This window comes from Nannobrachium achirus (genome assembly GCF_963921795.1).
Source record: "Nannobrachium achirus genome assembly, chromosome: 3".
NCBI lineage: Eukaryota > Metazoa > Chordata > Actinopteri > Myctophiformes > Myctophidae > Nannobrachium > Nannobrachium achirus.
This window is the reverse complement of record NC_137812.1, coordinates 65239415-65253185: the sequence shown is the minus strand read 5'-3', so window position 1 is coordinate 65253185 and position 13771 is coordinate 65239415. Positions and strand designations below refer to the sequence as shown.

At 43.6% G+C, this 13771-nt stretch overlaps 1 protein-coding gene across 2 annotated transcripts in view; it reads right to left on the bottom strand.

The window, feature by feature from the left end:
* add3a (adducin 3 (gamma) a) overlaps positions 1-13771 on the bottom strand; it is a 134582-nt gene that overhangs the window by 24135 nt on the left and 96676 nt on the right. For both annotated transcript variants that reach the window (XM_080722195.1, XM_080722194.1), the window contains exons 7-9: positions 12458-12601; positions 10763-10861; positions 4672-4848 (exon numbers count right to left, since the gene is read on the bottom strand). In XM_080722195.1, coding sequence (XP_080578321.1) covers positions 4672-4848; positions 10763-10861; positions 12458-12601 — 420 coding nt within the window. The remainder of the gene's footprint in view (positions 1-4671; positions 4849-10762; positions 10862-12457; positions 12602-13771) is intronic.

The window sequence follows — 13771 nt, the reverse complement described above, 5'->3', positions numbered from 1 at the left end:
CTGCCTTAACCCAGTTGCTTTTTTGATACTATCGGACTGAAAGACCTGCAAAAAACACTCTCCCGTTCATGATCATCTTTAAATGATCATTACGGCGATACATCTAGAACAGGGATTTTCAAACTTTTTTGACTCCGGTCACCCTGGCTGTAAATAACATTTTCATCCATGGCAGTGTAAATCACGGTGCCATGATGGCACCGTGATTTACACTGTTAGTTTTTAGAATCTCACATCCTATTGCCATGACGTAAACATGTACATCTTTCTACCTGAGAAACGGGTAGGCTATGTCACGGAGAAATATCCATCAGAACAGACTGAAAATAACGTTATACTTTTTTACTTGACTACTTGTTTAACCAATTGAACCCCAGCATCCCTATTCTGGGGGAAGATTCACCAAAAATAGCCGATCTATAAGCTCACAACGTGTGTAGATCTGCTATTTTGGGTGAAGAGAGTTGGCTGTAGATGGAAAAAGAACTCATCAAGTACAGTGCAAATCAGGTCTGTTTTATATGCATAGTGAAGTGATATTGATGAATTCCAAATGTTATCAAAGTATTCTGGGTCACCCTGGATTGGCATCACGGCAGCCTATAGGGTGCCACGGCACCCACTTTGGGAAACCCTGGTCTAGAAGATGACTGTCTGTTTGTCCAAGTTTAATCACAAAAAGCACTGGATTGGTCACAGCGAAATTCCTTTTTTTCCACAGATAATGTTTTAGATCAGAGGTTCTCTAGCGTTTTCATTTTAGGGACCCCCAGAACAATGGACCGTAACAATGGAACCAAATGCAATCCGTCACGCTCTCAGAGTTACAGAACTGTCAGGGTCCATTTGGAACCCCCTCAAGGAACCCTAAGGGTCCCCGGACCCCAATTTGAGGACCATTGTTTTAGATAATTTCTTTCTTTGTAATTCATTTTGTTAATAGAGCTGCGAAATTTGACGTCATTTACACATACCTGGTTTTCACTTTTTCCCCCTCCATTCTGAATTCCCATAGACTTTTTTCATATTACGTCATATAAGAACTGTGTTCCAAACATAAACAAATGATCTCAGCGGTTTGACTCATATGGATATGAAGAATCCGAATGAGTTACATTTTCACCAGAAACGGACTGTATCAAATATGAGTGACTGACTATCATAAACCATACAGAGCCACCTCACTGACTATCGCTGAGGCCGTTTGTTTATTTTTGGACCACAATGCTTATATGAGACGATTTTAAGATGACTCAATGTTATTCTCCATAGAGAAAGTACTTCAGTGGAACCGGGGGATGAGCGAGTCACGTCATGACTTCGCTACTCTATAGCAATCAATGGAGGCATATGTCTCCATTGATAGATACATATGATAAATGCATCATTGATGACTCACTTCAGACAGGCCACATGAAGCCTAGACGTTGTTATTTCTAATCATTATCATTACTTCTTTTCAACGGAAAACCTTTTCTGTGGTCCGTAACAATTAATCCTTACAGAGTCGTCCAAAGCATGAGTTGGCCTCAATCGTGCCACTGTCCACTAAAAATCCAAACGGGATTTACAGTCTTGTGGTGCCGGAATTACCACTGTCAGTTTGTTTTCCAGTTTAGTCAATAGAGAGAGAGAGGGGGGTCAGGGGGACTGGGGGGGGGGGGGGGGGCACTCCCCCCCATGCCCTCAGAGGGAGAGAGGAAAAACAGTGCTGAGACCAGAGCAGGGACGTGCAGAGAATGTTAGAGGCAGGGGATGACATTTCTAAAAGGGCCTTTTGGTGAAAATATTGAAAATAGCAGACCTCCAAGCTCACAACGTGTCGCGTGAGCTTGGAGTCTGGCTATTTTCGGTACTTCATAACACACTAAACTAAGCATAAAAAAGGCAATACTGGAGATGTGGTGTGGATTTCTGGACAGTGAGGGCAATTCTTTCAACATAAGATGCTGCATTCAAGTTCAGGAGAGATTGGACAAGGCAATTCTCTTGAATACCGCCTTCAGGTATGGCATGGAAAGAGGGCATTTGCATTTCTTTCACCATAGTAAAAACTGCATTTATGGTCTGGAGAGGGCACTTTTTTACAGGCGGATAAAAGGGCAGGGGCTCAAGTCCCCTTTGATGTCTATGTGTGCACGTGCCTGGACCAGAGAGGGGTTCCTGGCAAACACAGAGGACGCAGTCAGCTGAGGCCATTTCCTGTCTCTCACCCACTGCATCCCCCCCCTCCCTCTGTCCTCGTGTGTCTCTCACCCACTGCATCCCCCCCCTCCCTCTGTCCTCGAGTGTCCAGTCCCTCTCACACTCCTCATCTCTCCCCTCCGTGTCAATGTCCTCCCTTTCTTTGGCCCGCATTCTCTCCAGACCGTTTTCCACCATAAAAAAGAGAGATCCTATTAATTTCCCCCCTGACTTGGCAGACTTGTCATTATCGTCGTTGTCGGGTGAAAACCTTATATGTCCCAAAACCGTTTGTTTTGTGTTTATCATTTTAAAAATGATTTAAACTAGTGAAAACAGCTGATCTACGAGCACACTTGTGTGCTTGTAGATCGCCTGTTTTCACTACTTTTGTGCAACGGCCTTGTATGATGTAGCAGGGCTTTACTTTGCGAAAAACTGTACAAATTTGAAACTTGGAGATACAAGGTTTCTGCCCGACCATGACGATATACTGTTAGATCCCCCGTTTCATGGCGATGTGCAATATTGCACAACCTCTGCGCTTATTGGTGCGCCCCGACTACTCTTCCAGAGAAACGTTTATGAGGTATGAGAGAGTGCGGCGAGATGGACAAAAACAGGGGGAGAGAGGAGCTGGTCAGGCACTCGGTGGGACAGATGAGAAATGAATCATCGAGGGCAAAACGAGGAGGGATCGAGGAGAGGGGAGCAAGAGAGGGAGATGGAGGGAGACAAAACAAGAGAGGGAGGGAGGAAGAGCAAAGAGAATGTTAAGAGAAGGAGCGAGAAAGAGCCATACAGGCAGAAAGACAGATTATTAGACCCAAAGACAGTAAGAAACACACAGAGACTGACAGAAAGTCAGTCAGCCGGAGAAGACAGACAGACAGGGTTTGTGCTAGGGATGGGACGATAAGCGATATTATCGTTTATCGTGATAAAAAAAAACACTCACAATAATCATATCGTGGAGATTTAATTTATCGTGATATTGTCCTCCGTCATGCACTAGGATCAATTCAGCTTTTATTTGCTGAGCTGCATATCTGGTACCACTTAAACCCTCTGTTATTGGTAAAAGGTACTTGAGCTTGTAGATCTGCTATTTTTTGGCAAATGTTCCGCCCCAGGATAATGGATTTTGATCATCGCGATAATATCGTAAATCACGAGTTCTTTTGTCTCAATAATCGTGATGAAATTTTCATATCATATCATCCCATCCCTACTGTAGTTCGTGCCGTTGAACCCTGCAGACAGACAGCTATGGGCTCGGCTGTGTTTCTGTGTTTACTGAAACTCCCACAGTTTCTACGTCCCAAACCACAGCCTACAGGGACACACACAGCTGCACTGCTGGACCAGTGACGCACCATCATTCCTCTTTAATCATCCACCCGCCTCCCCCCCCTCCCCTCCCCTCCCCTCCCCTCTCCTCTCCTCATTCCTGAAACAATACTTCTCCCCCTGTCTTTTCTAGCCCTCTCACTCCCATTACTCAATCTGTCTCCGAACATCCTCCTTGGAAATCTTTTTTAGTTTTTTTGTTTACAGTATGCCATTATGTGCTTCCACGTCATGTCATATTCCGTTGTCTTGTTTGCCCGTCGATCCACGCGGTTTCCTATTACGTACTTTTGGGTCTATGTCTGGGTTTCCTCATTCTGGCTAGCCATCGTCACGAAAAGGGACTGCCCACTTGTCCCCTTTGAACGACTCTGAGGCTGTCTCGAGAGATTAGAGTTTCCTAAAGGCCGGGTCGGGACCAATGTTTGTGTCACAGACCCATTGTTATGGTTCGCGATTAAATGTCCCCTTTTTTATTTAAAGAAATGTTTCAGAAGATAAAGAAGTAAATACAAACGTCCCACCCAAATATACTCCATATACAAAACCGTTTTCAAAAGAATTTCAGAAATATAGAAATGTCAGAAATCTCTAAAAGGGCCTTTTGGTGGAAATATCCAAAATAGCAGTCCTCCAAGCTCACAACGCGTCGCGCTGCAAATCGCTGTGAGCTTTGGCGGTCGGCTATTTTCAGTGCGTGATACCTCACTGAACTATGCATAATCAAGTCAATATTGAAGATGTGCGTACGGCAACTACAGTACACAGAGAGAGCAATTAGCCAGTAGCTATGCCCCTCCCCTAAAAGCTTTTGTCCAATGCTAGCTTAGCAACCGGCAGCTTGCCAAGGCTGTTGCCAAGGCAAACCTTGGCAAGCAGGAAGTTATTCTAAGCTAGCATTGGACAAAAGCTTTTTGGGAGGGGCATACTGGCTAATTGCATTTCTTTCACCATAGTGAAAACTGAATTCATGGTGTGGAGAGGGCACTTTTTACAGACGATTAAAAGGGCAGGGGCTCAAGCCCCCTTTGATGTCTATGTGTGCGCGTGCCTGGCACACACAGTTTGTAAGTAATGCAGGTCCGGTGTACTGAGAATAGAGGGTTTATACGTTCTCAAGCGAGACCACAGACTCACCAGGTTGTCCAGCATCCTCATCATGGACTCAAACTCCAGCTCGCCGAGCTTCCACTTGTGCTGGCCGCCCATGTTCACCGCCTCGCTGTTGGCCACGTCGAACACCCTGGACTTGTACTGTTCTCTGTCCAACACGATCAGGTTGTCCACGCTGCCCGCACACGAGATGGCGTTCACCTGAAAACCCACAGGGTAGGATGAGAGAGAAATGGAGAGTTACAACTAGGGCAGGGGTTCCCAAACCTTTTTGTCTCAGGGCACCCCATGAATATTTTTTTAATCCGAGGCACCCCTACATTATAATTGTCACACCCAGCACCTTATATTTATGGCATATCTTCGTTGTTTATCATCTATAAAATGTACTAAACTAGTGAAAACAGCAGATCTACAAGCACACAACGCCTCGCGAGGCGTTGTGTGCTTGTAGATCGGCTGTTTTCACTAGTTTTATGCGACTGTCTTGTATGATCAAACAGGGCTTTGCCTTACCAAAAGACGTACACATTTGAAACTTGGAGATACGAGGTGTCTGCCCGAGAGTGACGATATTTGAGTGATTATGTTGCGAGGAAAACGTTGAGATAATAGCCATTTTGGTTAGAACTGACTGAAAAAAAAGTGTCAAATAAATTCCAAATATTATCAAATTATCCCACGGCACCCCAGGGTGCCACTTTGAAAAACCCCTGAACTAGGGCTCTCACGATTATGACATTTTACGTGATGATTAACGCTTCCAGTGCCAGCCCCTAGAGGGCACCAAAGAATGCCAGACTTTCTCCCATAGGGGACTGCATTAGCATCCGGGGGCTCACGTTGCAGTGACGCGCGTGCTCACGTTCGTGCACGTCATGGAAAGGTCCCGGATGATAATGCTAACAGAATAGCTATTCCCATTTTGTCATTTTAAAGATCATTTTTCGGCGATTTCGCCGTAAATAAACCTCGCGCCACATCCCTAAAAACACAATCCAGAGATATGGGCCTCCAAAGATGTGGTTTTTCATTGGATTCGGCGGCGATTCGCGGCGCCGTTCGCGGCTAACGGCCGGCATGGCGGCCCCCGGATTTGGAACACTGGATTTTAAATTTAGGCTCAGGCTTCAGAAGGCCTCGGATCATTTTATTCATTTCATTAAAAAAGCCGAACATGTTCGGGATAGGCACACTGGACGTCGTTCCGGAAGCGGTGCTGAACATTTGGTGAACATTGGGGGGCTCAAAAATGTATTTTAAACCATTTTTAATAGGAATATATCGTCGGACCATGTAAAATGGCTAGCTGGCTAGCGTAGGACGAGCCAGGACCACCCACGACTCTACAAGCAGCTCAGGGTAAGTCAATTAATAAAAAAAAAATTGTATTGGATTGAAATAAAGCCGAACATGTTCGGGATAGGCACAGAATGAGTTAATTGTCACTCAAATAATTGCGATCGACGTTTGAATTGTGTTTCTGTCGTTGACAATTACATTCCTGTTTGGCTTTTTAGGCTTTGAGGTTGCTCATGGCAGATATGACTCATAACCTAAATATACCAAGAAATTACTGACAGATGTATTTGACAACTTTATACTTAAAAAAGAACATTGATAGTGGAAATAGCCGATCTACAAGCTCACAACGCGTCGCGATGCAGATCTGCTATTTCCACTATTTTTGATAATATATGAACATTTTTCAACATGGAAACGATTATAACGATTATGACCAAATAACTGCGATTATGTCAAATAATTGCGATTATGTCAAATAATTGCAATTAGACGATTATTATGCAATAATTGTGACAGGCCTAGTCACAATGTGTTCCAAGATACTTGGAAACCCTGGGCTGACTTTGACCTTGTTTGTTTACTGTCAGTGTTTGCACACTGGCACACCTAAATACACTCTTTCTTGAGACTCAAATTGTGGGAAATGCTGACTTAGTTTTTTTTACTTATGTTGGAGTGGTGTGCTCACTGAAAGACAACTACAAGTGAAATGCTTGCCAAGTGGGGACAACTACCCTGTTTGAGGCCCAGTCAAAGTGTTGAACTTCATGCTTCAGACGCGTTGAAACAAAAGCGACACGCTTCAATGCCATCAACACGTCACAACGGGAAGCTCAACCCCCTTGCTAACAGACTAGTGAATGGGAGTGAATGGGATGCTAATGTGGACGTGTGACTGTGATATACCCAGCCATTACATTAGGTGTGTAATAATAATAGTTACCGACTTCCTCCCGAGGGGGAAATTCAGTATTTTCAGCCCAACCCAGCTGATTCGCTGCCCACAAGGAGCGCGTGAGCAATTAGGGGTTAAGAGTCTTGCTCAGGGACACACAACGACATTGCTACCCTGGCCTGGAATCGAACCAGGGACAACCAGGGGCTCTGGTTCCCCAGGCAGGCTCCCTAAACATTCAGCTAGGCTTACATCACGGCGTAGTAGGATAAAGGGTCACTCCCACCGGGCAAGATAAAGATAAAAAATATATTTCTCAATTGAAGTGTCCACACTGGACGCTACCATCCACTCCAATCCACTTCAATTGAGCAACATATTTTGTATCTTTATCTTGCCCAGTTTTTTTTACCGTTCTGTAGTTTTGAACCTGAAAGGGAAAACAGAGCTGGTCTAGGAGGGTTTCATACCCCTTTAAAGGAGATTAGCATTAGAGAGAGAGAGACAGTAAAAATGTATTGATTGACAGCCGTTGGAAATTTGGCCCGCGGACGAACAGAGAAGCATTCCTTGTGGCTCCAGAGCTGGAGTTCATAACCACCAAGTATAAGCAGTCAAATCCTCCAGCGTTAACGTAACTCTGAGAGTGTCGTCAGACAGAACAGCAGACCACCTCAAAGGCCCTCGCCTGGTGTCCTCTGGTCCCTCCGAGGGGAGGTTTGTGTTTACTCTGCCTCCTCCGTTTGAGGAAGACAAAGGGCCCACGCTTGACAACAAAGACGTTCCACTCCACGGGACTTTGGTCAAATAGAACTTGCAAATAATTCTTATTGTCTTAAGACCAAACAACATGAATACTTTTGTGCAAAATTGGATTGATGTCTGTCTTCTATTCTCTGTGTGTGTGTGTGTGTGTGTGTGTGTGTGTGTGTGTGTGTGTGTGTGTGTGTGTGTGTGTGTGTGTGCGCGTGTGTGTGCGTGTGTGTGCGTGTGTGTTGTTTGAGTGCACACGCACGCGCGTGTGTGTAGGGCTGTCACGATTATGACATTTTACATGCCGATTATTGTCACTCAAATAATTGCGATTAACGATTTCATTGTGTATTTGTCGTTGACAATTAAATTCCTGTTTGACTTTTAGGCTTTGAAGTTGCACATGGCAATCATGACACATAACTTAAATATACAAAGAAATTACTGACATCTGTGTGGAATTGTTAGTACACTTGTGAAGGACGAAATGTCGGCCCAAGAACAGTAGAATTTGAGAAACAGAAATGTGCTGGTTCTCACCAAGAGAAAGTATTAGGCTTACATTTAGGAAACGGTTCAGATTATGGTTAGGATTAAGCATCTAGGGCTTGGGGTTTAGGGATGGAGTTATGCCCATTTATACTCAAGTTGCACGCATAGCTTACTATAAGGTCAGCCTGTCATGGGTTTTTTGACGCTTCTGTAGTTTTTAACCGGTACAGGAAAACTGCAAGAATCAGCCTAGGGTTTCACGTCAAATAAGATTAGCATTATAGAGAGTAAATATAATTGATTGACAAGCCTTCGACATTAAGGGCAAGCAGACAAACAGAGAGAGGCATTTCGTTTTCTTTGTACAGTAACACGGTCCATTTATTCATTATTTAGAGGTTGGTGGTTCTTAACCACTATAGTACTATGTCTGGGCACATGCAGAGTGAAATCTTCAGCGCTAACGTAACTCTTAAGAGTGCTAGAATGGAACCAAATGCAACCGAAGCGATGCCTTTTCCTTTACCCAAGACCACAAAGCGGGGCGTTTAATAACTAACTACTCTGCCAACATGAATGGTACGTAGATGATTAACAAGACAGACAATTCCAACTAAAACATCTGCGTCTAGAGACGTCTGGGCAACACTGTAAGATGACGGTATTATTAGTATAAAATACAGTATGACCTTGTGTTGGAACTATGCTGTAAGGCAGTAGTTCTCAACCTGTGGGTCGGGGACCTCCAAGGGAGTAGCCAGATTATTTTGGAGGGTCCCCAGATGATTAGCTATGTTGTTTTCTCACTCCACAGTAAACAAACCAACATAAAGTTTAGGTGTATAGAGGGTACAAGCACATTTCTATGTGGCAATTTAAGGAATTTTTAATACCTTTTCATGACAAATTAAACATTGGCCAAATTGTCAAATATTAGGGGCAGAAATTGTGAAAATAGCAGATCTACATGCTCACAACACGCATGTAGATCTGCTGTTTTCACAATAGAACTGTGTTATACAAGTTGTAATGCCTCAACTCTTACTGCTCGTCAGGGTGAAGGGGTCACAAGTTCAAATATGATTATTTTGGGGGGCACAGCCTGAAAAGGTTGAGAACCACTGGTGTAAGGATGTATATGGTGTACATAAGGAAAGTAGTCGTGCTAACAGAATTATTGAGCACTTAGAAAACACATTCCGTGGCTTCAAGTACACAGGAATACACGGTTACGAGACCAACACATTTACAAAAATTGCATACATAATTCCTACGCCTATAAAATCACGTCAATCATAGCTGGAGGGTTTATTTTTAGAAGCTAAGCCGGTGCTTTACAGCGTGGATTAAGCTTTTGTTTCCGATTCAAACAGGGGATTTGGTGTGCCTATTACAGCAGGGCCAACACACCCACAGCTCTAATATCTACCATATTTACAACGGCACACAAATAAATCCACACAAGAATGCACGCACATGTGTGCACACACACGCACATACACACACACCCCGTCCCTTGTTAAATTCCAGATCGCCACATTTATAGGTCTGGTTTACACTTTGTTGTACGATCAGTGTTGCCTATGGAAAGTAGCAGATCTACAAGGTCACGACACCTCACATCGCTAAGTGTTGTGAGCTTGTAGATCTGCTATTTTCTGCCAGGATGGAAGCCCAGAGCGGTTCTCAAACCTTTTCATGTGAAGGACCCCCAAAATGATATGTATTTGGCCACGGACCCCCATCTCAAAATATTTAGTTCCAGGGACCCCCCAGAAGCAAAATCTGAGTTAAAAACGTTCGCTTTGAAAATACATATATTCAAAGATTTGCACACATTTTCACGACTTTTTCAAAAATAGCAGATCTACAAGCTCGCAGCGCGGCACTCGGTGCCGCGCTGTGAGCTTGTATATCTGCTATTTTTCACAGGTTAAAGCATTCAACAATTATAGGCCTAAATGGGTTAATACCGCCGCCATTCTTGATATGTGCCTCGGATGGAGGACCTCTGTGCAGCGGATTGCAGGGAAACGCTCCCTCTGTCATATGATTAACAGTCTCGCTTTTGATGTTTTTTCCACAAAGGGAGAAGAGATTACGATTTCTGTTAAAAAACGTAGTAAGTATGAATGTGGAAAAAAGCGAACGAGGGGGAAAGCCTTTCATAATAAACAAAAGACAGGGTGGTACTGGCAACCAGTACCACACGCCAGGCCCTGACTTGGAACCCGCAGGGGAAGAGGAAGAGAGGGCGGCCTAAAAACACCTGGAGACGAGACACTGAGGCAGAGCTGAAGAGACAGGGAACCAGCTGGGGAGAGGCAGAAAAGACAGCCCAAAGCCATGCTGGATGGAGAAGAGTCGTCGATGGCCTATGCTCCACTTGGAGCGATGGGCCTAAGTAAAGTAAGTAATGCACTCTTGATGAAGATCCAGAGGGACCGAAACATCAGTCATTTTGAATAAAAAATGGTGCTACTGAGCACGCGCAGTGTGCAGGATTTTTTGTTCATGAAATACGTTTTTTAACGATTGCTTCAGTTGTCACTCCAATGCACCTGCATCTGAAAAATGATTAAATAGATCTGCCAGGTTGAAAGTGGTTAACAGTGAAATTGTGTATGAGTCTGTGCATGTGCATGTGCGTGTGTGTGTGTGCACACGCACCTGGATCTCGCAGGCATAATGGATGTTGTAGATGTAGTGAAAGGCCTCTTCAATGGTCTCCCCGAGAGCAACCACACCATGGTTCCTCAGCACCAGTACCTATGAAACACACACACACACACACACACACACACACACACACACACACACACACACACACACACACACACACACACACACACACACACACACACACACACACACACACACACACACACACACACACACACACACACACACACACACACACACAGTTATGAGATGTCAGCAAACATACTGTATAGGCAAACAGCTGAAAACTATCACTCCTCTAAAACTAAAGCTCGTTTTCCTCGAGTGCTAGAACTAGGGCTGTCACAATTATTACATAAAAGTCTAATCGCAATAATTTGACATGATCGCGATTGTTTTTCATAATCGTCGTAATCGCTTCAATGTTGAACATTTTTCATATATTTTTTTTAAAAGTAAAAAATAGTGGAAATAGCCGATCTACAAGCTCACATCAATGTTCTTTTTTAAGTATAAGGTTGTCAAATATGTCAGTCATTTCTTTGTATATTTAGGTTATGTGTCATATCTGCCGTGTGCAACTTCAAAGCCTAAAAGCCAAACTAAATGTACTTTCAACGACAAAAACACTATTAGCCAGTAGCTATGCCCCTCCCAAAAAGCTGTTGTCCAATGCTAGCTTAGAATAACTTCCTGCTTGCCAAGGTTTGCCTTGGCAACAGCCTTGGCAAGCTGCCGGTTGCTAAGCTAGCATTGGAAAAAAGCTTTTTCGGGAGGGGCATAGCTACTGGCTAATTAAAACCTTAATCGCAATTATTTGAGTGACAATTAATCGTCATGTAACATGTCATAATCGTGACAGCCCTAGCTAGAAGCACAAAGACGGTCCTGGCTCAGACAGGGTGCATGGAAAGGTTCTGTGTGGGTGTCAGTAGTCTGGCGAGCCAGACAGTCCAGAGCACGGAAGCCCTGAAAATGATCTCATCTCCCCCTGCTTCCGTCTCGTTTTTTTTTATTTTTTAGTTTATGCAACTGCATAAACTACATGGATGGAACCCCTTTTTGTTCTTTTACCCCTCAGGCCGGGAACACATACAGTACATGTACAGTATGTAGCAACATGTTTGTTTTATTACATTTGGAATAACATTTGAAGTTTTTCAGAAAACTTAGGCCAGGCTTTAGAAGGCAATTTTAGAATCAACCTTATAGTCGGGGGCGTTAGGGAGATAACATTTTCGCGCCATTTTCGCGCTATTTTAGTCTAAAAGGATGTGAGGGCTGAGGGGTCTAACTAGGGATTTGTCATGATGCTGAATCCATTGCAAGTATTTGTTTTGCACAAAAAACATTCCTTGGGCTACAAATGGCCCCGAAGGTCACGGACTCGGGCGCCCTAGCTAAATCATTAGAGCATGCCCTGGGCTACATCTGTGCAGAATTTGGCGCTTTTAGACTAATACAGCACGAAATATCCCTAATGCCCCCGACTATTAGGCCTAAATGGGTTAGAATTAAAACATATATTCAAAAGATATTTTAAAATGTATTTTTGTGAACGGAAATGACAAACAGATGACAGCTTCCTTCTTCTGCTTTTGTCGTTCCAGACTCTACACAGTGTATAGCATTCAGTGATTGCGTAATGGTAGTCTGGCCACACGAGACGTCCGGGTCTCATACCTTGGTGGAAGGTCCGAGGGCCTTCTGCAGCTCCAGGCGCTCCTCCTGCTCATCTAAGCTGCCCTGGTAGTTGTAGTAGGCGATGTCTCCCAGGATCAGTGCCTCCTGGGAGATGGGCAAGATGCCGCACTTCATCGACGACACCTGGGAGAACGTTAAAGAAAGAAGTCTCCTTATTCTGTTCAAAGTCTACAGCAGTGGTTCTCAACCTTTTCAGGCCGCGACCCCCAAATTAATCATTTTACCTGGGGACCCCTCAGCGTGACAAGCACTAAGAGTTGAGGAATTACATTTTGTATAACACGGTTCTATTGTGAAAATAGCAGATCTACATGCTCACATCGGCTATTTTCACAATTTCTGCCTCTAACATTTGACAAGTTGGCCTATGTTTAATTTGTCATTTTAGAGGTATTAAAAAGTCCTTAAATTGTCACCTTAAAAATGTGCAGATACCCTCTATACACTTACACTTTATGTTGGTTTGTTTACTGTTGAGTGAGGAAACAATGTTGCACATTAAGTTAATCATCTGGGGACCCTCCAAAATTATTTGGGGATCCCCCTGGGGGTCCCGACCCACAGGTTGAGAACCACTGGTCTACTGTATCATCGAGAATCCTTTTAAGGGGCGCATGAATGTATTCATTTAATTTGCTGACTGTAGCACTTAACGTAAGTCAAGACGATGGCGAAACTAAGTAGGACACTACACCGGAGACAGGCATTAAAGGAATTTAAGCTGGCCTATTGTCTCAGAACCTCAAAATGTCTTACGTGTAAACATAAAAGCCTATTTTATGTCTGATTCACTGAATATATAATGCATTCATACTCTGGGCTTCAGGAGAGGCTTGTTTACTCTCCAATTAAAGTTAATTGCATCATATCACTCCAGTGCACTGTAGAGTGTTTCACCCACAAACATTTATTGCGACAGTGTCTATTTAAAGATAATCGTCGGTTTTCGTTTTGCTCCACTAAAATCTCCCTGAAATCCAAAGATGAATCTCAAACCTCCCATCTGAAAAATCGCATCATAAAAAAATTAAAATAAAACACTTTAAGAACGTCCTCAGCCGCCCTCATGACGGTATCCAAATGTTTTAAGCTTCATTTAATTTGTGCAATCACAGGCCTGCATGTTACGACAGGGTAAACACAGCTGCAACTAATGAGATTAATAGTGGGTACATTTAGCATGCATTGACAGTACTACTGACTACTGTCAATGCTGGCTCCTTGGCATACCAAGAAAATCAGACACGCTCATTATCAATTTAATTAGTTTGAGCTGGGTTTATCCCGCTATGA